The sequence below is a fragment of the Bos indicus x Bos taurus genome, chromosome 3 (assembly GCF_003369695.1).
Source record: "Bos indicus x Bos taurus breed Angus x Brahman F1 hybrid chromosome 3, Bos_hybrid_MaternalHap_v2.0, whole genome shotgun sequence".
In the NCBI taxonomy this organism is placed as follows: Eukaryota; Metazoa; Chordata; class Mammalia; order Artiodactyla; family Bovidae; genus Bos; species Bos indicus x Bos taurus.
Genome location: NC_040078.1, coordinates 49,740,448 through 49,763,318, shown reverse-complemented (window position 1 = coordinate 49,763,318; position 22,871 = coordinate 49,740,448). Strand labels below are relative to the sequence as shown.

The 22,871-nt window shown below is 36.9% G+C and overlaps 1 protein-coding gene across 1 annotated transcript; it reads right to left on the bottom strand.

The window, feature by feature from the left end:
- Positions 1-838: 838 nt before the first annotated feature.
- Positions 839-22,276, bottom strand: GCLM (glutamate-cysteine ligase modifier subunit). The gene is made up of 7 exons (XM_027536460.1): positions 21,788-22,276; positions 17,932-17,997; positions 16,593-16,677; positions 13,503-13,562; positions 11,935-12,137; positions 9,276-9,390; positions 839-5,126 (listed from the first exon to the last, which is right to left on the bottom strand). The coding sequence occupies exons 1-7, from the start codon at positions 21,911-21,913 to the stop codon at positions 4,957-4,959; spliced, it is 825 nt and encodes a 274-aa protein (XP_027392261.1). The 5' UTR covers positions 21,914-22,276; the 3' UTR covers positions 839-4,956.
- Positions 22,277-22,871: the final 595 nt, after the last annotated feature.

Below are 22,871 nucleotides of genomic sequence, written 5' to 3'. Positions count from 1 at the left end.
TGGTGTTTTGACTTTCTTGATGGAGGTTTGAAGTTTTTAAAAAAATTTATTGAAGTGCAGTAGATTTACAATTTTGTATTTTTACTATACAGCAAAGTTATTGTTTTATATATACACACACACACACATTCTTTTTATATTTTTTTCCATTATGGCTTATCTTGAATGCTGTTTTTGAAGTTCAACTTAAAAAAATTTATGTCCAATTTATTTTTCATAAGATTTATTGCATATATTTCATTGAGTCTGTGGCTCACATTTTCATTTTCTTGACAGTATATTTTTAAGAACGTAAGATTTTAATTTTGATTAAATCTGGTTATTGATATTTTCCTTTATGGTTACTTTTTTGGTGTTATTAGAAAACTCATAAGCCAGTTTTCATTTTCTTGCTTTATTCTAATTCCACACATATCAAAATGAATCAAATATTTCAAATGAAAAAAGAGACCAGAGGGAAAAACAGATTATTTCTAGGGAAGAAAATCCAGATTCTCATTAGCAAGAGTATAAATGCTGGAAATCAATGGAATATTATATTCAAGATGCTGAGAGAAAGTGTTTGGAAACTTAGAATTCTATAATGTCAAATGACCATTTAAGATTGTTAACAAAGACATTTTGAGACAAACAAAACCTAGGAAGTTTACTGCCCAAAGACTTTTAGTGAAAGAATTACTAAGGATATAATTAAGAACAAAGTAAATGTGAATGGAATAGGATGCAAGAATCAATAGTGAGTAAAGAAATAGAGAAAACAAAGCTAAGTCCAAATAAGTGATGCTTATTGTAAAACATGAACCTTCTTAAGATAATGAAACCAAAACACAGACCAAAATCTTGTAGAACATTTTATACATTTATTCATTGCTCAGGGATACATATTAAGGTTTTGTCTGACGTTTCTGGTAGTGAAACTACATAAGACATACTCTAACATGTCTAGGGGACTGGCACAAGTTTTTGTCTTTTATAAAATGTGACTTTTCAAACCTTACCTACTCTTGTCTCACTAGAAGCCATTCCTTTCTATCTGATAAGAATAAGCTCTTGAAGAAAGTGTTTTCACTGAATTTCTGAAGTTTATATATAAACTGTTTCATCATTCAGTGTAAGTGTATTTATTGAATATAAACCAGGCACACCCCACATCCCACTCTATGACCCTAACTCTAAGGCTAGTTTCTTCAGGGAATTTTTCTTACGTATTCTCACTCTGCTTCCCAGCAGTCCCATTCCTTCCATATGACCCTACTCCCCTTTCACGGCTTTTATCATTAACAACACATGCAGCCCTTTATTGCTCTTGTTCACATTGAAATCTCTCTCGCCCCTCAAATATACTTATCTGCTCTTTGAAGAGAGGGCTGTTTTCATCTCTGTCTTTCTGCCAACACCTTGCACAGTGCCTGGCACATAGCAGGCATTCAATACATCTTTATTGAATGAACGTATGAATAACTTTATGGCTTGGAAGTTTAAATTTTTATCATAATTTATTTCCAAATCATACTCAGTTTGACTTTAAACAGTTCAAAATCAATGTTTCAAGATGCTTACAATTATTGCAACAACTCAATTAAAAAATATACAACTTATACTTTAAGTTCATAATATAGTTAAAATTAAAACTTATAAATATTTAATGATGCATTATATTTTGCCTTTATAGTATACTACTAAAGACACATAAAAGTAGAATTATCTAATTAAAACATTTCCCCCTCCTAAGTATATTTCTTACTCTGAAAACTATAAAAAATTAATAAAAGTTATAGTACATATTTTTAAAAAATAAAACTCACATATTGTGTATATACACACACACACACACACTATCTCTCTCTCTCTCTCTCAACTGCTTACATTCCTAAATATTGAATCTGGGTGGAAAAGTTAGAGAGACTTCTAAACTTTCTTAAGTTTAAACTTAAGAAGTTCTAAACTTGAACTTTTTAGGTTCTAAAAAGAGACACAATTAAATGAGCCTTAGACCTTTATCACTGAAAATCAAGATCCTATTTCAGTTACTATTAGGCTGTGGTAGGGAAAAGTCTTATCATTTATTCATAATAGAATAACTTCACTTTTCATTTCACACAGCTGTCTAAATGTTCCTGTGAATGGAAAAATTATTAGCTGTTATTCGTGATTCAATTTCTAGCAGCGGTTGTTGGATGCTCTATTATCATACTGGCACAATGTGGTCTTCAGAATTCACACTACATGAAAACACATTTTATAAGACACCTGGGTCCTTTTTTAGACTACAGTTTCTTAGATGAGAATTCAAAACAGACTCATTACAGAACAAATTACAAGTTACAGCACATTATTTTAAAATAAGGCTCCAGTGTATTTTGGACATATAATAATAAGCTGCAGCTTCTTGTCATGTTTACTGGAAAAAAAGTTATATAAATTCTTTATACCTTGGGTCACTGGATACACATCTCCCCAGAAAAACAAATCTGTTATATACACTATTGCTCACTTAGCTTTCAGTTTTAAGCAATTATTTGGTAGTATCATCACTCTTTATTTTATGGCTTTTTAAACATTAAATCCTTCAATATTTGAAAGCATTCACTATATTCTGACAGTTCACCAAATAAAGAAGTGAATATCAGCTTAGAAGATAAAGCCTTAAAAAACCAGTTTTTTAAAGAAAGGTTATTCAAGAACAGAAATTAAAGGTATAGAAGCAAAACAAAAAACACATTTAAAAAAAGCCATACATGATCTTCTTCATGAAATAAATCTATAATATTGGTTCCTTGTCAAGAGTTGGTGAAAAAGCACACAAAAAGGTCCCCCTGAAGTCTGGATATATTGGCAATATACGTTTTTGTTTTTTTTTTTCCTGTTTTCAAAATAACCTTTTAAAAATCCACTTTTGTAAGCCTAGGGTTTTAAAAAATAATAAATGTGATATTTAAGTACCTTGTTAAATATCTTGCCCAATTCACTGTATAGGCTTAAATTAAAATGAGCATTTAAGACTTATGTTACATGAAAAAATGTACATTTCTAAATTAAAAAGTTAACTATGTATACTTAATAACATTACATACAATTAATATAAAGGCTACAGAAGGCTTTAGGAAGCTGAAAGTCTAAACAAGTTTTAGCAGGTGAATCAGCTGATTTCACATTACAATTCTAATCAAATTATCCAACTACTGCTACTGCTAAGTCGCTTCAGTCGTGTCTGACTCTGTGCGACCCCAGAGACAGCAGCCCAGCAGGCTCCCCTGTCCCTGGGATTCTCCAGGCAAGAACACTGGAGTGGATTGCCATTTCCTTCTCCAGTGCATGAAAGTGAAAAGTCAAAGTGAAGTCGCTCAGTCATGTCCGACTCCTAGCAACCCCATGGACTGCAGCCTACCAGGCTCCTCCATCCACGGGATTTTCCAGGCAAGAGTACTGGAGTGGGGTGCCATTGCGTTCTCCGAATAATCCAACTAGTAAACCACAAAACCTTACTTAGGATAGGAGAAGAGTCTTGTTTGTTTATATAATATTGATTTTTAATGTGTTTATTTTGAATATGGAATCACAGCTCTTTTCCCTAAGCTGAAAAAACTTGGGCAAATTAGTTTTATATGAGTTACATACATGTGTGTAGATGTATATGTATGTGTATGTGTGTGTATGTATATATGTGTGTATGTATAAATATATATATTATCATTAGCTTAGTTTTACAAACCATATGTTAAAATACATGGTTTAAAAGTATTAATTGAGATACAAGAGATTTAAAAAAAATTTTTCAAACTATCTGGGTCACAGATACAAATTTATAGAATCACAGAGACCAACAGTATATGCCAAAGGTCACAACTTATTTGCTATTTTCTGGTTCTTAACCTAATGAGGAATCATATTAAATAATACACAGTCTCTTTTAGCTTTCAAGTTTTGGTTATACTCTTCTGCTTTTCAATAGTTAAGACTGTATCTCAAACAAAGTTGTCTAAATAGACAACACTGCCCCTGAACTAAAGATTTTTTTGACCTCTTTTCTGGCTTTTAGTCCCTTGTAGTTGGTTACTAGAAGGGAACAAGTATTGCATATTTTACTTAATTGTTTCTTCATCCCTGTGCTCCCTCCTTCCTCCTTCCAGAGCCCACAGTGCCCAGCACATGGCAATCGCTCAATACTTATTGAATATTCGTGAATGAGTAGAAAGAGACTAAGGACAGATTGAGAATTAAAAAGAATCTAGACGTGACAATAGCTGCTTTTATAAAGTCCCCAAACAATAAGATCAAAGCTCCTAGTCTCCTTTACATATTTACTTTGGTCTGTCCTTGTAATAAAAGCAAGAGCAATTATGGCACAGAATTCAGCTTAAGTCATTGCAGGTAAACTACAAGCAAGGACACATTAAAAAATGTAAGTTTCCATTCATGTAGTGAAGAAAGGACTTTTATTTACACTATTAGTAGATCCCAGCTACTCCAGTGAGTCTGAGATATAATCATCTTATCAATGACAGAAAAAATATCTTCCAGTATTTCAGTTTTAACAATTGTAATTAAATTGCTTAGTTATACTATAGAGTAAGAAGCAATTAATGAATTTTTTAGAAATAAAAAATATGTATATATATTACCCTGATGCCTAGGCCAAAATATATCTAATGACAAATTTTCTTGATTGCTATTGTCATAAAAATAAAGGGAAAATATATTGCAAGTATATTCTTCATAGACAATTTCAATTAGAAAACAATAGTTTAATGAAAACAATATAGTGGTTCATGTGAGTGAACTGATATGGAAGCAAGAGAAGTATTCAAACTTGACAGATAACATATTGTCAAATATAACTAAAGAATATCTGCCTCCATGACACACTTACAGGCAGTAATTAGTTTTTTACACAGCTCCATGTTATCTTATATTCAAGGAAAATACAGGTCAGTAGGTTATGATCCTAAGCTGCAGTTACGAACCCTTTCTTTTAGCTTGTAAGATGTAGCCTTTTGATTTGATAATTCCTCTACTTTTAACAATGACTGAGTACCGCAGTAGCCACAGAGGCACCCACTCGTGTGCTCGAATGTCAGGGATGCTCTCCTGAAGTGCTTCTTGGAAACTTGCTTCAGAAAGCAGTTCTTAAAACAAACAACAAATAAAAACCCAAATTGTTAAACTTGAAATCAAAGCACTTTACTATGTAGGTAAGCATTTAAATACAACAAAAGAAACACCTCAAAACTGAATATTTATCCTCAATGTGTGCTACGAATATGAACCAGAATACCAGAAAAACCCAGGTAGTTCTTTAGAAAGTATCTACACCTGTAACGCAGCCAGTTCAACTCATAATTTCTGGTGAGAGGAGCCTGAATACTTGTGTTTTTTTGACAATCTCCAGGTGATCCCAATGTGCAGTCAAGGACAATAAAGAAAAAGGACAAAAGGAAAAACATGGACCATTTCACTACCGTGTATTTCCATCAAACTACTTTTTCCGTATATATTTATATGTATGTATGTATCCATATCTTAAAAATCAGAAATCATACTGTAGTTATAGCCTAATTTATTTTTTCACGTATATTATGGATAGTTTCCCATGTAATTATTCTGTGAAAGCATTTTTCATAATTCTCCCAATATTTTATAGATATAATTTCTACATTTTCTTATTGTTGGCAAAAAAAATAGATTTTTCCTAATATTTTGCTAATAAAAATAAAGCTTGATGAACATCCTTAAAATGCATGCCTGGCTATGGAATGACAAGGTCAAAGTACAAGTACCTTTGGAAGGTTTGATACATGGTGTATTGCCAATCGCTTTTCAGAAAGACTGTGCTTCACACTTGATACTGGAGTGCCAATCTTACCATATCCTCACCAGCACCAGCAATCATTTAAAAAATCTTTCCCGATGGTTATCTTTTAATCTGCATCTCTTTGATGAAATCATTATTTTCTAATTCCACATTTATATCTAAGACCTCTACCATTGCTGATTTACAACTCCCCTCCTCACTTCTTCCTCTCTAGTCACCCTGGCCTCATAGCTGTAGCCTGAAATCCTCAAACATATTTCTACCTCGGGGGCTTTGAATTGGCTGCTCCCTCTTCCCTGAGCACTCTTCTTCAAGACACCCACATGGCTCTATCCCTTCTTGGAGGTCTGTGATTAATGTACCCTAGGACAGAGGCCTCCCCAACCGTCCTATATAAAACAACACCCCCTAAGCTGGGCACTCTTCTTCCTCAGGCAACTTTTCTCCATGGCACACACCACCATTTATCACATTCAACATTTATCTTATTTGTGTCTCCTCCCATCAGAATATAAATTCCATGACAGCTGAGATTTTCCTGCCTTGGGCCTGTATTTCTAGTACTTAGAATGCCTGGCACATGGTCTACTGAAGAAATCAGTCAATATGGAAAGATTCCACTTGGGTCAGAACCAATCCTACAGATAGGGATTAGATGACCATCTATGCAATATGATTTGGGAATGTCAAAGAACCTGCCTGCCCCAAAATGAACTGCTGTGATATCTGAATAACATCAATACTAAACTCTCAGTAAATATTAGCTACTGTCATGTGCCAGGCACTTTTCTAAGTACTTCACATGTATTAACTCTTTTAATCCATATGTTAACCCCAAGAGATGGATATAATTCTCCTTTGCAGGGAGAAATCGATGCAGAGACATTAGATAACTTGCCCAAGGTCACACAGCTAGTAAACGTAGTTTTCATAAATAAAATGGTAATTTCCCAAATATTTCTGTTCGTGGATCTGTTTTTCAGATTGTCTAATCGAGGAACCCTGAGGGAATGAGGCATAGTATAGACTTAATGGGAGTGAGGAGAGGAGTAAGGCCAATAAAAAAAGGAAAGCTCCTAAGTCAGAATCACATACTTGACAATTGTACTCTGACTGTAGTTAAACTGTTACCACAACTTCTAGGACAAAGAATAATGGAAAATAAACCTTCCTGAGGAATAAGGGTAATTACAGAAGAGAGGAAGGCCTTTAGGTGACTTATAAACAAGATTCTATTTTAGATGACAAATAAAGTTAAATGTTTTACAACTTGCTTGCTTAAAAAATAAATCCTACACAAAATCAGAAAACTATGTTATTTACTAACTACATTCTTTTAATTCAACTAATGTTATATCTTTAGAATCAGTAAACATGACAAAACTTTTAAGAGAACTGCTTCATTACAGATCAAAGTGTCTGAAGCTCCATTTATAGTATATGCAGGATCAGACTATAAATTCTACCTAAAGGGTTTAGAATTAAATTAAAGAGATATCCTAAAGTCAAATTACACTGGTAAAACAAAAACACACTCTCTCCAAAAGGATTAAATTTCTCTTCTCCTATACATGTGTAGTATATTTTTCCATGATGATGTATTAGCACATAATCCACATGCCCACATTTAGATAAATGGAAATAAAACACTAGACACCTTACACTTTTCCTATTTCCTTTCCCACTGGAAAAAGAATTATGTGTTTTTCAAGTGGAGCTCAAATGGGGTACAGGCTCATCGATCAGCTGTTTGTAACAACTGCTGTTGGTGATAATTACAGTTGGAAGAGCCTCCACAAAGTAAATAGAAAAATTATATAATATATGCCAACACATAGGAATTTAAATTTTAAATAGCTTATATTTCAGAACAAATCAGCACAGCAATTCTTTGGTGGATTTTCACTAAAATGACCTTTTTTCAAAAAAATGAATCTAATTACTTATGCATGAAAGCTCTGCTAGAGACGGGAGGTAAAAGTAACTATGTCCTATTCTGGTATGATTTAAATGGAGGCTGATAAGAAAGTAAAGTTTCGGACCTGAAATACTACAATACTAACGTTTCAATCAGAGAGAGAGTGGGGAAAAGACTCCAAATTCACTCAGGACCTAGCTCTAAGTTCAGACTTCAGGCTAGGCCAAGCTGGGTGACCTTGAGGAGTTTCTTAAACTCTAAGGCTCTATTTCCTCATCCATAAAATGTCCAGTTTCAGTTGTGAGAGTTACAATCTCTGAGGCATGTAGCATGCTGCCTAGCATTTGAGAAAGAATAACTATTAAAACTCCTCCCCCACTTCCTATAAAACAGTTAAAAAAAAAAAAAAAAAGAGAATGAGGCAGACTGTTTATAATAAGGTTTAAGAAGTTATCCATAAGCATCCTAAAAATAAAGGGAATCACACCACCTATACAAATGCCATTTTTTAGAAATGAAAGTAAAAACTGAAAGTTTTTCTTTAGGAATCACCTATAAAATAAAATTTCCTCCAATTTTTATTAAATGAGAACTTCTATAAAAGTGAAAGTGAAGTCGCTCAGTCGTGTCCGACTCTGCGACCCCATGGACTGTAGCCTACCAGGCTCCTCAGTCCATGGGATTTTCCAGGCAAGAATACTGGAGTGGGTTGCCATTTCCTTCTCCAGGGGATCTTCCTGACCCAGGGATTGAACCCCGGTCTCCCGTATTGTAGGCAGAGGCTTTACTGTCTGAGCTACCAGGGAAAGTGTCATAGAAATTTGAAACTTTCACAAGATAGCTCTCACTTGACTATACCAAAAAGAACTATCTCATACAGCCTGTATATTTACTTAGTAAAACCCCAACTCTGCTCGCTATGAAACTGTGAAAAAATGAAAATGGAGCAGACTGCTAGTAACTAAAGTGTAAAACACTATCCTCCCAGCTTTCCAACTTATCTTGTAAAATGTTGATAAAAACATATCCTACAAAAGGCAGACAAGCCATTCTCATTAATCAAATAAAATTTCTGATTAACATCAAACATATATGTCTTGGTAGTAATGATTAATAAAATACCTAATCAAATACCCATCCTAAGATGCTTAAGTTTCAAATTAAATTTTATGTGCTGCTTTTTCCAGGTATTTATCCTCTTTAATTAAGTGGCCTTTTGGTGCAATCTCTGCTGTACTATATTATATGTGACACTACTTAGAGTATCTTACAAGATCTTCTCTGTGTAGCTTAGTATTTATAAATCTGAGCAGACTGGATGTTCAGGAAGTGATCTCTTCATTTCTTTTCCCATTGGTACAAAGACAAAATTAAAGCTTTCTGAAACTAAAATAAAGGTGTATGTATTTTTAACTATTAAGAATATTTCTAGGTGACAGCATTGTATCTTTATCACTATACAATTAAAAATTAAATTTTAACAAGTAGCTTCTTATAAAATAAAAGCAACTGATCAATCTCTACAAATGAAAATCTTAGTCTTACCTTTTGGATCATTATGAGTCAATAGCTGTATGTCAAACTGTTTAGCAAATGCAGTCAAATCAGGTGGCATCACACAGCAGGAGGCAAGATTAACTTGATTACTATTTGGTTTTACCTAGAAGTGAAAAAGAAAAATCATGACATCTCCTTTAAATTAAGTACTTCGAAAAGTAGAAAGCAATAAAAGGACTCAATTTTAGAACATATGAAATATCGCATTTTACAGTGCTTCAAGTTTATTTTTACATGAATTTATTTTTTACTTTTACTTATACTTGTGCCTGGAGAAGGCAATGGCACCCCACTCCAGTACACTTGCCTGGAAAATCCCATGGGCGGAGGAGCCTGGTAGGCTGCAGTCCATGGGGTAGCGAAGAGTCAGACACTTACTGAGTGACTTCACTTTCACTTTTCACTTTCATGCATTGGAGAAGGAAACGGCAGCCCACTCCAGTGTTCTTGCCTGGAGAATCCCAGGGACGCAGGAGCCTGGTGGGCTGTCATCTATCGGGTTGCACAGAGTCGGACACGACTGAAGTGACTTAGCAGCAGCAGCAGCATACTTGTGCCAGATTTTTTAAAATTTATTTTTTAATTGGAGGATAATTGCTCTACAATGTTGTGTTGGTTTCTGCCTTATATAAAACCATGCAGATCAGTCATGACTATATAAGTATCCCTGCCCTCTTGAGTGTCCCTCCAACCCCACCTCTCCATCCCACCCCTCTAAGTTGTCACAGAGCCCCAGGTTGGTCTGTGTCATAAAGTGGCTTCCAACTAGTTTATCTATTTTACACATGGCAGTGTATATATGCTTCCCAGGTGGCTAAGTGGTAAAGAATCCACCTGCCAAGCAGGAGATGCAGATTCGATCCCTAGGTCGGGAAGATCCCCTGTAGAAGGAAACGGCAACCCACTCCAGTATTCTTGAGGGGGAAATTCCACGGACAGGGGAGATTGGTGGGCTACAGTCCATGGGGTCCTGAAGAGTTGGACATGACTTAGGGACAAAATAGCAGCAGGAGCAGTGTATATATGTCAATGCCACTTTCTCAATTCATCCCACCCTCTCCTTCCCCTGCTGTGTCCACAAGCCAATTCTCTACATTTGCATCTCCATTCCTTCCCTGCAAACAGGTCTATCAGTACCATTTCTCTAGATTCCATATATATAAACAAATGTTTGTGTGTGTGTGTATATCTATATATGCGTTAGTATATGATATTTGTTTTTCTCTTTCTGACTTACTTCACTCGAACAGTTCTAGGTTCATCCACCTAACTATAACTAACCCAAATTCATTTCTTTTATGGCTGAGTAATATTCCATTGTTTATATGTACAACAACTTCTTTAACCATTCATTTGTCAACAGACATCTAGATTGCTTCCATGTCCTGTCTACTGTACATATTTCTGCAGTGAACATTGCGGGTACATGTGCCTTTTTTTTTTTTTTTTACATGTGCCTTTTTGAATTGTGGTTTTCTCAGGGTATAAGCCCAGTAGTAGGATTGCTGTGTCATATGGTAGTTTTATTCTTAGTTTTTAAGGAATCTCCATACTGTTCTCCATTGTGGCTGTATCAATTTACATTCTTACCAACAGTGCAAGAGGGTTCCCTTTTCTCCATATCCTCTCTGGCATTTATTGTTTGTAGATTTTTTTGATGATAGCCATTTTGATTGGTTTGAAGTAATACCTCATTGTAGTTTTTATTTGAATATATTTATTAATATATACTTTTCTGACTCATGGTACTGGTAAAAGGAAAGGGAAAAATAGCTCTAAGGAGAGGGGAATAAGCCAATATATTACTACACTATTCAAAAGTCTCATGCTAGAACCTGCCATCTAATATATCTGCCTTGAAGACAAACATGATTCTAAGTGTGATGGTTCCACCTAGAAAGGAGATATCTTAGAGGATCAAATACAAATGACACATATATTTAATGCTGAAATATATAATATGGTTATTAATCATATACATTTGAAAAAGAGAAGAATTAGGTCATTTCTAATAGATGCTCTGGTTAATTTACAGATACATTTCAGATCACCCAAGTGATCTTAGCGATTCAGCAGAATCTTAGCCACATTCTGGCTATCACCAAGTCAAAGGGACAAGGAGGCAACTTTTCTCCAGGTTTTCCTGCCCAGAAGAAAATGAAAAGGCTGGGGATGAAGTAAAAGGAATAAAGAAAATACAGACAGTAAAGGTAAACTACTTGTAAGCAACTTCCCTAATAATTGTGTAGGTTATTAGGCCAGAGAGTGGGAGTCATTAATTTATGACTCCTACTCCATATCAAGTTATGTGAACTGAAGGTCTTACATGTCTTTAAATAACAGGGCAAAATATATGTTATATATGATATTCTCTTACTAGAACCATGGTCTAATAATACCTAAAGGAAAACATAATATTTTTATCACATAGTTCCAAAACTGAAGGAAAGAGCCTTAATTCATTTGGCTATGAATGTTTCAACACACATTTTCTAGAGTTTTCTGTCAAAGTCTGCCTCAAAATCCCCATATTTGGAACAGGCCCCCCACAGTGGTGTCTGCTATGTGCATGATGTTTAATGGGATGCAGCAAAGACTGTAAGGGACAGGCTGCTCCTGGGGTGCTCGGGATGCGGACGTCCTTTACCTGTGCCCACTGATACAGCTGCTCCAACTGGGTTTTGTCCAGATCAGAGGTACCAATAGCAACAATCTTTTTGCTCTGAACTAAGTTTTGTAATTCTTCCCAGTAAGGCTGCAAATGTTCCAAGGAAAGATTAACTCCATCTTCAATAGGAGGTGAAGCAATGATCACAGAATCCAGCTGTGCAACTCCAAGGACTGAACAGGCTGATGCAAAGGAAAACACAAAGAAGACAAACGTTTGTACGTAATAAAGGCAAGTTGTTTCTAATGTCCTTTCTCCCCCACTGAATTCTACCCATAGTTCACTAGTATTTTGTGTAACAGATTATTTCATTAGGTTTCATAATTTACCTGTCATGTATAACATTTCCATCTTTTTCAAAACAACGAGTGTCCGTTCATCTACTTGGTCTGTGCAGCAGACATGTGGGTTTCCTTGACTTGCCTCATTCCTGGGGAAACTCACAACTACTATAGGCTCCATGTTTCCTAGGCCCCAGGACTTTTTGGTAGCTTCTGACCTAATAGTCTATAATTGTTGGGTGTGCTGTGCGAGCATGCTAAATTGCTTCAGTCGTGTCTGACCTTTGGGATCCTATGGACTGCTAGGTTCCACTGTCCATGGGCTTCTCCAGGCAGGAATACAAGAGTGGGTTGCCATGCCCTCCTCCACGCGATCTTTCTAACCCAGGGATCAAACCCAAGTCTCTTACATCTCTTGCATTGGCGGTGGGTTCTTTACCACTAATGCCACCTGGGAAACCCTGTAACTGGTAGTCATAGCGAAGAATAAGCTTGAGACTATGAAAAACTGAATTTATGGCCTTAACTTACACATTAATCTAGGTGGCTCAGTGATAAACTGTCGCCCAAGCAGGAGATGCAGGTTCGATCCCTGAATCAGGAAGATCCCCTGGAGGAGGAAATGACAACTCACCCCAGTATTCTTGCCTGGGAAATCCCATGGACAGAGGAGCCTGTCGGGCTATACAGTTTAAGGGACTGCGAAAGAGTCAGATACGACTTAGCAACTAAACAACAATCGATATAGATAACTTCTTAGTTTTTATAAAAATGAGTTTATTTTTAACAATTTTTGTTCCTTCCATAGTTATATTAAACAGCTAGTTATTTAACTGTTCAATGTATGTAAATACAAGAAGAATGTTTTAAAAGAAAAAATACTCATTAATTATAATGCTATATAGTAACCTCACCATGTGATGAAAATAGATAAAAATGCTGTTTTTGCTGTTATTCTTTTGATATTTCACCTGTAGTACTAAAAAAGTTAAGAATATGACTAAAGAGAATTTCTATCTCCAAATATATAGTTCACATGTAATTATGTTACATCTTTTACATTCCTCTTATATATATCAAAATATGACCTTACATTGGTTGATGTGATTTCCACAGAAGCCTTAAGAAATTAGGCTAGAACTTGAAAAGGTAAATTGCAATGAGCTTTTTTTTTTTTTTTTAACTAGACCTGAACACAAGATATAATTAATACACTTACAGTAATTTAAGATTCACTATGAAAATAAAAGTTAAAATTTTGCTTACCCATGTCGACTGCATTTCTAGTCGATGATGAAGAGTTTGATCCTACAATGAACAGTTTTGCTGAGTGACAAAAACAACAAAACAGATTATTATATTTGAATAACATTCTACTACACAGCAGTAACACTGCTAAAATACTAAGAACAGATAATCCTGAATGAATTTTTTCCTTCCCTAGCTGCACTGTTTTATAGTTTTAAGACCTAAAAGTATATTTCCATGGTAATTTTAAAAAGATATGCTAGTTGCCAACAAGTATCTGATTGTCAAAACAAAAAGGCAAATATTAATTCTCCTTTATTGGAAAGCAGGGCAGATAAATATAGAAGCATTCAAAATATATATTTTTAAGAATTAAACATTAATGGAGCATATTATATACCTGGGCTTTCCTGGTAGCTCCATCAGTAAAGAATCTGCCTGCAATGCAGGAGCCCTGGGTTCCCTCCCCGGGTTGGGAAGATCCCCTGGAGAAGGAGATGGGAACCCCCTGCAGTATTTTTGCCTGGGAAATCCCATGGAGAGAGGAGCCTGGTAGACTACAGTCCATGAGTTTGCAAGAGTCAGACACGACTTAGTGACTAAACCACCACCACATTATATACTTTCTCCAATAAATTAAAGTCTATATAAAGATTAAATTAAATTGCTTGTAATGAGAAGAAAATTGAAAAAACAAAACCAAAAAACCCAAACAAACAAATATCTCACAATTCTACTTTCCTAATACAATCATTTTCAATTTTAGACAACAGTACCTTCAAGTTCTTGGTCATATGAAACATAGTATATATTTTGTACTTCTATGTATTTGGTTTATCACCCTTATGTAACAAATATTTTTTTTATATTTCTATGCAATATTTAGGTAAACTGCCAAGAGTCTCATCTCCCAAAGCAATTACTGTTTAGATTTTTATGTACTCTGTACTTTTCTTTTGCTTTTATTTTTTTTTTTTTGGCTCTGTAGCTTGTGGGATTTTAGTTCCCTGACCAAGGGTCAAACTTAGGTCCTTGGCAGTGAAAGCAGAGAGTCCAGTCACTAGACTGCCAGGGAATTCCCTGTACTCTGTATTTTTAATGAATAATATCTATGGTAACTCTCTGTTCAACTTTATGCCTGAAGCATTTCTGAAGATCAGAAATGTAATTATGAGTCAAAGGATATGATTCTTTTGTTAGTCTTGTTTTATTTATCTCTTACTTAAAAAAAATTGTCTCAGGTTACCAGACCATTAAAAGTTAGAAGTTGCTCTCCTAACAATATAGGATGCTATTAAAAAAAAGATGTATATTTTTGCTAATTTGATACATAACAAAATGAAATTGAAGCTCTGGCTTGATTTGACTCAACATTATATATATTGTATATATATATAAATATGTATATATTTACTTTATGTAATAAACTCACTGTTCAAAAATCTAAATTTACTCAACAAATAGAGTAATAGGAAAGCAAGAAGAGAGAAAAATCATAAAGGGTAATAGAGAGAAAACAGGGTTAATGAAATACACTTATGTAAAGTGCCTGGCATTCAATATATACAACAAATTTTCTTTGTACAACATTTCTTGTTGTCATTTCCTTTGTCATTTCCTTTCTACTGCTGGATAATCTTCCTAAAATATTGCTTTCCTCATGTTACTTCTCTATCTAAAAGCTATCACAACTTCCTTACCAGCTGAGAGTCAATCTTCACCACTTTGCTCCAACTCAGCTCTGTAATTATATTCTGTGAAAACCCTCCCCATCATTACCCCACTGGCTATGAATTGGGTGTCATTTGAGATGGTCTCCTCTTTCCAAAAGAGGAGGCATTTTTAGGTAGGTGAAGAGAGGAAAGCACTTGATGCTTATCAAAAATCTCAAGCCTTTCAGGAATCAAGGATAACTTGTTAGAGTTCCAAGATGGATCTACACCATGATGAATTGCAATACACCACAGAGAAATGCTGCTCTGATGACCTTTTCAACACAAACAGGAATGTGAAATTAACAAAAAGAAATGGGTTCTGTAGTCAGGCATACCTCGATGGACTCCTGGTTCAACCATTTACTTGCTACACGACAGCTTTCAAGTTATTTAATGTCACTTGTATAATGGGGATAATAAACCTACCTTGCAGAATTGTTTTGAAAATGCTATAGAACAAATATAACCATAATGTGGCAAGTACAATCTCTGATATAAAGTGAGATTCAACAAATGGTAGTTATTAGAGTCAATGCTTTAATTCATCTTATGTGTTCATCCTAATAAGAATAATAATAAAATGACAACAACTACAACACAGCCACCAATAGTAATAAGAAACAGTTACCTGGCACTTTACTTTGTGCCAAGAACCATGCTAAGTGTTTCTTTTGTTATTTCATCTAACTCACAAGGAAGCTTAAGAAACAGGTGTATCCCCATTTTATAGATAAGGAAACTGAGCTCAGAGATGTTAAATCATTTGTTAGCCCTAGATTATGTCAGTCAGTAATCTGCACATCCAGGAATTTCAATCTAGTTAAGCTCAAGTATTTAATGACTATGTTATGCTGACTGTAAGCTGAGAACAAGAACGGCTTTCATTCCTTGAACTTAACACTATCTCTGGAAAGTAGCAGGATTCCCTCCACCTTTGTTGAATGGGTACAGTATGTATTTTATTTTTCTTCATGTGACTTGTTGCCCAGACTGGTTTCCCTGCTCCCAGGGGACCTCAGCCATTGCTTAGTAGTGTCACACCAGGAAGGGAGGACTTACGCTGGCTTCGGGTGAACATGGCTCTTAAGCCTTCCCTTTATTCTTTCTTACACCTTCTGCTACTGCTCTGATTAATAATGTCTCACATAAATTAGTGAGAATAAAATCAAGAGGTGAAGTTCTATTCTGCCTTGACTAAAGTAGCCAACAGTGACCTCCTATACCTCTTTCTTTAAAGCTGGCTATATAAAATTATGTTATAAAGAATCTCTATATTTCCTACACTGAGTGATCGAGTTACTTATTACCAGAATCAAAGAAAGGCTTATCCCCATGCCTAACAAAACCTATTATCCACTGTAAAACAAAATGAACTGTAAAGGCTGGACTTTACCAGAAACTTTCATTTCTTCTCTTTCATCGGGATTTATCTTTTCTACTGCATGAGATACAGTACATTCCAAGACATCTGGAAACTCCTATAATAAACACATGATATTTACAATAAATATAAAATTAATGTTTTTACTTAGCTATATATTTTCTATTGTCCATAACACTCTTTAGAAGCAGAGAACACATAAGACAATAAAGTTCTTTACCTGATTGGCTTCAGAAAGTTTATAATGCCCTGAAATAAAGGTAAAGTGCTGTGTGTATATATGTGTGTGTCCATTTTCTGGGAAAAAGTGTCTCATTTTGATGAGATACTCAGGGCGGGGGTGAGGGAAGGATGTATGACCAAAAACAAATGAACAAACCAGCAAGCAAACTGGGCAGTAAGTGAAGAGTGAGAACCATTAATACAGTCAATACTTCTACTCTGAAATCAATGAAAAGTGGTATTTTCCTTCTGGATATTGACATGTTAAAAACTTCCCATATGTCAATCACAAACATTTTAATCCAAAATATATTTTTTTCTGAATGCAATGGAAACAAAGTAAAGGCAATTCCAATGCATAAAAATGAGTAGTTAATGAGTGAAATGTAAAATATTGGTACATAAAAATCACTAACATGCTAACATTTATAAAATTAAAACAAAGTAAACAAGATTTTCCCATAATTCTTGAACATAGAATGCCTGACCACATGTTAAGTATTTACAAGTCAAGCACAGAGTGAATGGTCACTTCTGAGAAAGGAGACTGACTGAAGACATTAGTGAATGTCTGCCTAGCGCCTTTAGTTACAAAGTTGCAGTATGCTCAGGGAAACAATTATTTTTAGTACATGTCCACTTTTTAAGTAGTCTCTGTGATTTGTGACAAGCCTTTGGCTAAGCTGGATTCCAAAGAGTGGTTTACAGACTGTGTTTTGTATATTAACATTTTTGATAATAGCCATATACTGATATTCAATGAAACACTTCCTTACTGTTTCATAAGTAACTGACACAAAATTATTTTTAGCAACTATGTTTTGCTTATAGTCTACCAAAGCGATCTAGAAACCAGAACTGTTTGATAGTCATTTCTCTACTAGACCAAATATAAACTGGAACTAAATACACTCTGAGAAGACTGTGGAATCTTAGTAGCTTGTCTTACTGAAGAGTTGACTACAGAGTTGGATTTTCTCTTTCATGCTTAAGCCTACTGGGTCAAACTGCCATTTAGCAAATGGACCACAGTGATTTTCATGCTAGTTGCCTATCTGACTTCCTGATCAAACCTGAGAAAATTAATTTCCTGCTTATTACACGATATCTTCATTCACAGTTCACTCACCCTGATCAAATCTGGGCTGATTTGGGAACTCCACTCATTTAAGGTCTTTTGAATACAATCTCGAAGCTGCAAAAGAAATGCATTTTGAAACTGTTAACTATACACTACACTTTTTATGTACTTCTACAATGAAAAAAGGTTGAAATAAACCTTCACCTAAAGTTTTTTTTTAAAAAAGGACTATATTAGTCTGATAAGTAGGAAAAAGAAGATACCCATAGGAAATACGATACAAACCAAAATTTTAATTCTACAAGGTTTTGTTTCCTTTAACAAAGATCAACTTATATCTGTTTTTATCCTACTCTTAATTCTCAAATGTTCTTGACCTAAAGCAGTAATCTAATCATTTAAAAAGTATTTTTACACTAATGAAAATTTAAGTAAACTTTTGAGATGTAAAAGCATTCATAAAGAAACAAAATTTCAAGAATAAGGAAATTTATAAGTGGAGGAACTGTAATCAAGCCCAGGGGCAGCTGACTAGAATGAACCTTAACCACTATGTGCCTACATGAGAATCACCTGTGGTGTTCAATGAATGTTTAAATTCCCGAGCCCCATCCTAGATCTGCTGAATCACTTTCTAAGGGCAGCAAAACTTTCATTTTAAGAAGCATCCAAGTAATCAAAATGTACTCTAAAGTCTAGAAACCACCATAGTCGTATCTCACAGGAGTCATCTTGCATAAAGTCAGTTCATATAAGTCATTTCCTAACAGGCAGGTAGACCTTAGACCTGTCATCAATGTTTTCTTATACAATTTCCTTACACTAACATTGTAGTATTCTGTAAATTCATTCAAGTATCTAGTTATCTTTTATCTCTTATGACAGTGTATTTCCAACTTATTTAATAGTGGTCCAAAATAAGACACACACTAACACAGTGAGTACAGACGTACATACATATAACAACAAAAATTCACAACGTAATATTTATGCTTACTATATACCAGATAGTCTGCTGACTTCTACGAGTTAGAAAAAATATGTTGCTCCATGAATCATTGAACTGACTTCTGACCACAAATGGGCCAACACTAGCAGTTTGAAATCACTGCCTTATAAATACCAAGGGCACAGTACTTTGCATTCTGTGGGCAATCAATGAAAAAATAAATGAGTAACTAGAAGCACATCCCTGAATTGCAAAAGCACTTTCCTAACACCAACAACAGAGATTAAACTTCTGAACTCACTATCTGATCTCTGAGTGCTTATGATACAAACCGACATAAGAACTTTACTGCTTATATTTCAGTATAGATAATTACAAGGGGCAACTGGTTTATCAAGAGCTCAGAATCACCTATTTAAGATTTACAGTATATAACAGTAATTCATGTGCTAGCCACAATAACCCACATGAATTCAATTTACAGGGTCTATATATTTATAATCAAATTTAAGCCATTAAATAAAAAATGATTAGTTGATAATAATTTTAGACAGATTTACAAGTCAATATTCTCTGAAAAAATTAATAAAAATTGAGGCAGCAGGAACAACAATTCTATCAGGAGTGCTGTGGCTCAAGTCATGGGAGAAATTTTAAGAAATTTTCCTCTTGTAAGATGGTTAACTGGTGGAAGGCTTTCCAGATGAATTTCTCAATTCATAAAGATAAGTATATTTTTAGAGTGTTCTCTCCCTTCTGTCAGGACAAATTATGGAACAGTCCAATGTTATAACAATATGAGAAATTCACTCACTATCACAAACTGGGTGATTTTTAATCTTTTATATGTTATCTATACTGAATGAACATTAACTTTGTACTTTTTTGTTCTCTGCTGTCTTCATTCTTACCACACATAGTATCATGGAAGATGAGCATCATCATAATTTAGTGTATCATTAGATCTGGAGTTGTATCAGAGTTTTAAATAAATCCTACATGATCAAATACCTTAACAACAAATAACTGTTCAAAACAGTCCAATAATGGCCCATTTAAAACACAAGATTTTATTTCAGAAAATTACAGTGAAACAAAAAATCTGGGCCGAGATTACAGAATAATTAAAAAACAAAACATTAGACTAGAAAAGACCTTTTAGGAAATTTAACGATCTCTGGTTTACAGCTCTGGTTGCTGCAAAGTTCTTTACACAGAAACAAAACACACCTCTCCTATTCTAATCACGTTTTCTCCACATATGCTAGCACCAAGCTTTCCTCAAAAGTTTTCAGATTTCTTAATTTTGTCCCTCCTTCACCTCACCCAAAATAAAATACACAAATCACAGTTAGTCTTTTGAAGAATATTTTTCAAACTGAGGGGTGTAACTCATTACTGCATTAACAGATCAAGGTTTTAAAAATTAAAATAAGAAAAAATTAGAATACATAGTATATAGTAAAATCTTTTCATAAGATTGTGTGTGTGTGTGTGTGTGTGTGCGCGCGCGTGTGCACGCACGCAACCATTAAATGGACTGTCAAGGCAAAATGCTTTTTTTTTTAACTGGGTTTACAGTCAAACTTCAAACTACTACTTTAGCATGTGTTGAGTGAGATAAGAGAGAGAAAATGTCACCCAGTACTATCTATGTGCAAAATGCTGTATTGAACCATCAACCCTGGAGAAGTTAAAGGTCTAGTACAAACACAGAAGTGTCTATCTTTGGGAGAAAAAGCACAAGTGAGGGTGTTTAAAGAAAAAAAAAAACAAGAGAGACAAACTGAGCTGCATCCTGGACACAGAATATAGTATGGATTCTGATTCCTATTAAAGTTGCAACCAGGAGTTACCATCCCCCGATTGGTCCTCACTGCCAACAGGAGGCCTGGGCACGGGTCCAACTCATACTCAGAGGGATGCTATAGCCACTACCTAGTATATCACCAACATCTTACTTAAAACTGATTAGGAACACAGTCGGTACCATCATAATTGACATAGCTTAGGAATTTTTTCTTTTAATCAAGATTTGTTTTATCTCTCTGAACCAGATGGCAAGGGAGATAAATGCTTGCATGGTGTTTCATATAGGATCTTTTATTCCTCACCGTGACCTGCTGATGATATAATCCAACTTTCAAGTCATGGAAATAGGCTCGCGAGGGTAACTTTCCCGAAGTCACAGAGCTCTTAAATTAAAAGTTTGTTTTATTGTTTGTTTTTTTTTTTTAACACTAAAACCCGTCCTATATCACCAACATGCCTCAGCAATTAACTGTGCGTAATGATCAACTCTTCATTTCAGGAAGGACCAGCGATGTAACAAATATTCAAGGAGAGTATAATTCCAGATTATTCCCTGCCACTTCAAAACAGTGGTCAGTCTTTGCCAAACTAATCTTCGGCAAGAGAAATACATACCTTTTTCCAAAGCCGGATTTGAGTGTTCAGTCATTTGCCTCAGAGCCATAGAGAAACTACAGTCAACACCCTTAAAGCTAAATGGATTATTACTACTACCTCATCTGAGTCTTCAGCAAGCTAATCCCCCCAATTTTTCTTTACCTGGACATCGTGGGAGAAAGGGAGTGAGCTAAGGAGGGGGACGAAGCGCGGGATCGGCCCTCTCTGACCCCTCGCCCGGGAGAGCTATCCAATCAATAGGTTCGAGAGTTTGGTCATCAGCCGGGAGCACTGACAAGAGGCGTCACTCCTCATCAAGTTGCACCTGCCGAATTTGTAAAGACGCAGTGGCCCCCAACAGCAGGTTCGGACGCGACATCGAGCAGAGAGCAGCCCCGGCTTCCTCTCGCAGGCGGAGCCCAGGTGCGCGCCTCGCCCACGTCCGCCGCGGCGCCCGGAGCCCGACCACCCGCCCGCGGAGCCTCCCGGCCCGGCCCGCGGCCTGTCCCTGGAGCCGGTCTCAGCCGGCGCGCTCGCCGCTCTCACCTCCTCGCTGTGCGTGGACGGACACTTCTTCCGCAGGCGGCCCCAGTTCAGCAGGTTCCCGGTCTGCAGGTGCAGGGTGCTGGCCCGCGCCAGGAGCGCTCCGGCCGCGCGGCTGTCGGTGCCCATGACAGCAGCCGACGGAGCGGGCCCGGCGGTGACGGGGCCGCAGGCGGGGAAGGAGGCCGCCCGCAGGACGCGGTGCCCGAGGCCGGAGAGCAAAGCGCGAGGCTGCTCGCCCCGCGCGGCGAGACCCCGGCCTGCGCTCGGGCCCAAGGACGACCGGGCGGCGGCGGAGCTGCGGCCGGGAAAGACGCACTGATGGCTGCGGCTCTCTGCTACAGCGGCCGCCGCGGTAGAGTGGACTCCCAACTGAGGAGCCGTTTCCTGGAAGACAATGACTAAGCAGAAATTGCGGCGGAGAAAGTGCTTCGTAACCGTTACCCGTACCGCGGCGGCGCCGGGCGGGGCGGGGCGGCGAGCGGGCTGCGGGGCGCCGGCCCGCGGGTGACTGGCCCTCGGCCTGCGGCGGGCGTGGCGCCGGGCGGCAGGCGGGCGCGCGGCGGAGAGATCGCGGGGCACGCGGGGCGGGGCGGCATGGCGCGGGGCCCAGCGCGGGGCCCAGCGCTCGGCAGGGCTCCCCCTGCCGGCCAGAGGGCGGTGCGCCGGCCCGCTCCACCTTCCACCGGCTGCGCTAGCAGCCTCACTTCCCAGCCAATGGGCTATCACGTTGGTGATAGCCCTAAGATACCGCTTTAAAAAGAGAAAGTACCGAGGAGTTGAAACGCCCGCCGGTTTCAATTCTCAGAAGCAGTTCCTTTCCCTTCTTAAGGGCTTTCCCCCAAACTGTTCATTTTTCTTCACGTCCATTGATTAAAGGTCTATTGATTTACTCTATTTGCTGGCCAGTGTGTGAAGTCAAAGAGTAAGACTTAATCTCTGCCCTTGAGATTCTTCAACTGTAGTTCCCGATACGATTTAAGTATATGAAACAGTGAGTAATACTGTAAGAATATCATAGTTTCCAAATGAGATGAAAGAGAATGCTTAAACTGGTGAGATCAGGGAAGATATGCGCTGTTCCCTT

Excerpts from the sequence above, each read along its gene's own strand:
- GCLM (XM_027536460.1), bottom strand. The coding sequence starts at position 21,913 with ATGGGCACCGACAGCCGCGCGGCCGGAGCGCTCCTGGCGCGGGCCAGC. Across the intron at positions 12,138-13,502 it reads TAGAAATGCAGTCGACATGG|CCTGTTCAGTCCTTGGAGTT; the intron begins GTAAGCAAAATT and ends CCTTTGCATCAG. Across the intron at positions 5,127-9,275 it reads GACTCATAATGATCCAAAAG|AACTGCTTTCTGAAGCAAGT; the intron begins GTAAGACTAAGA and ends GTTTGTTTTAAG.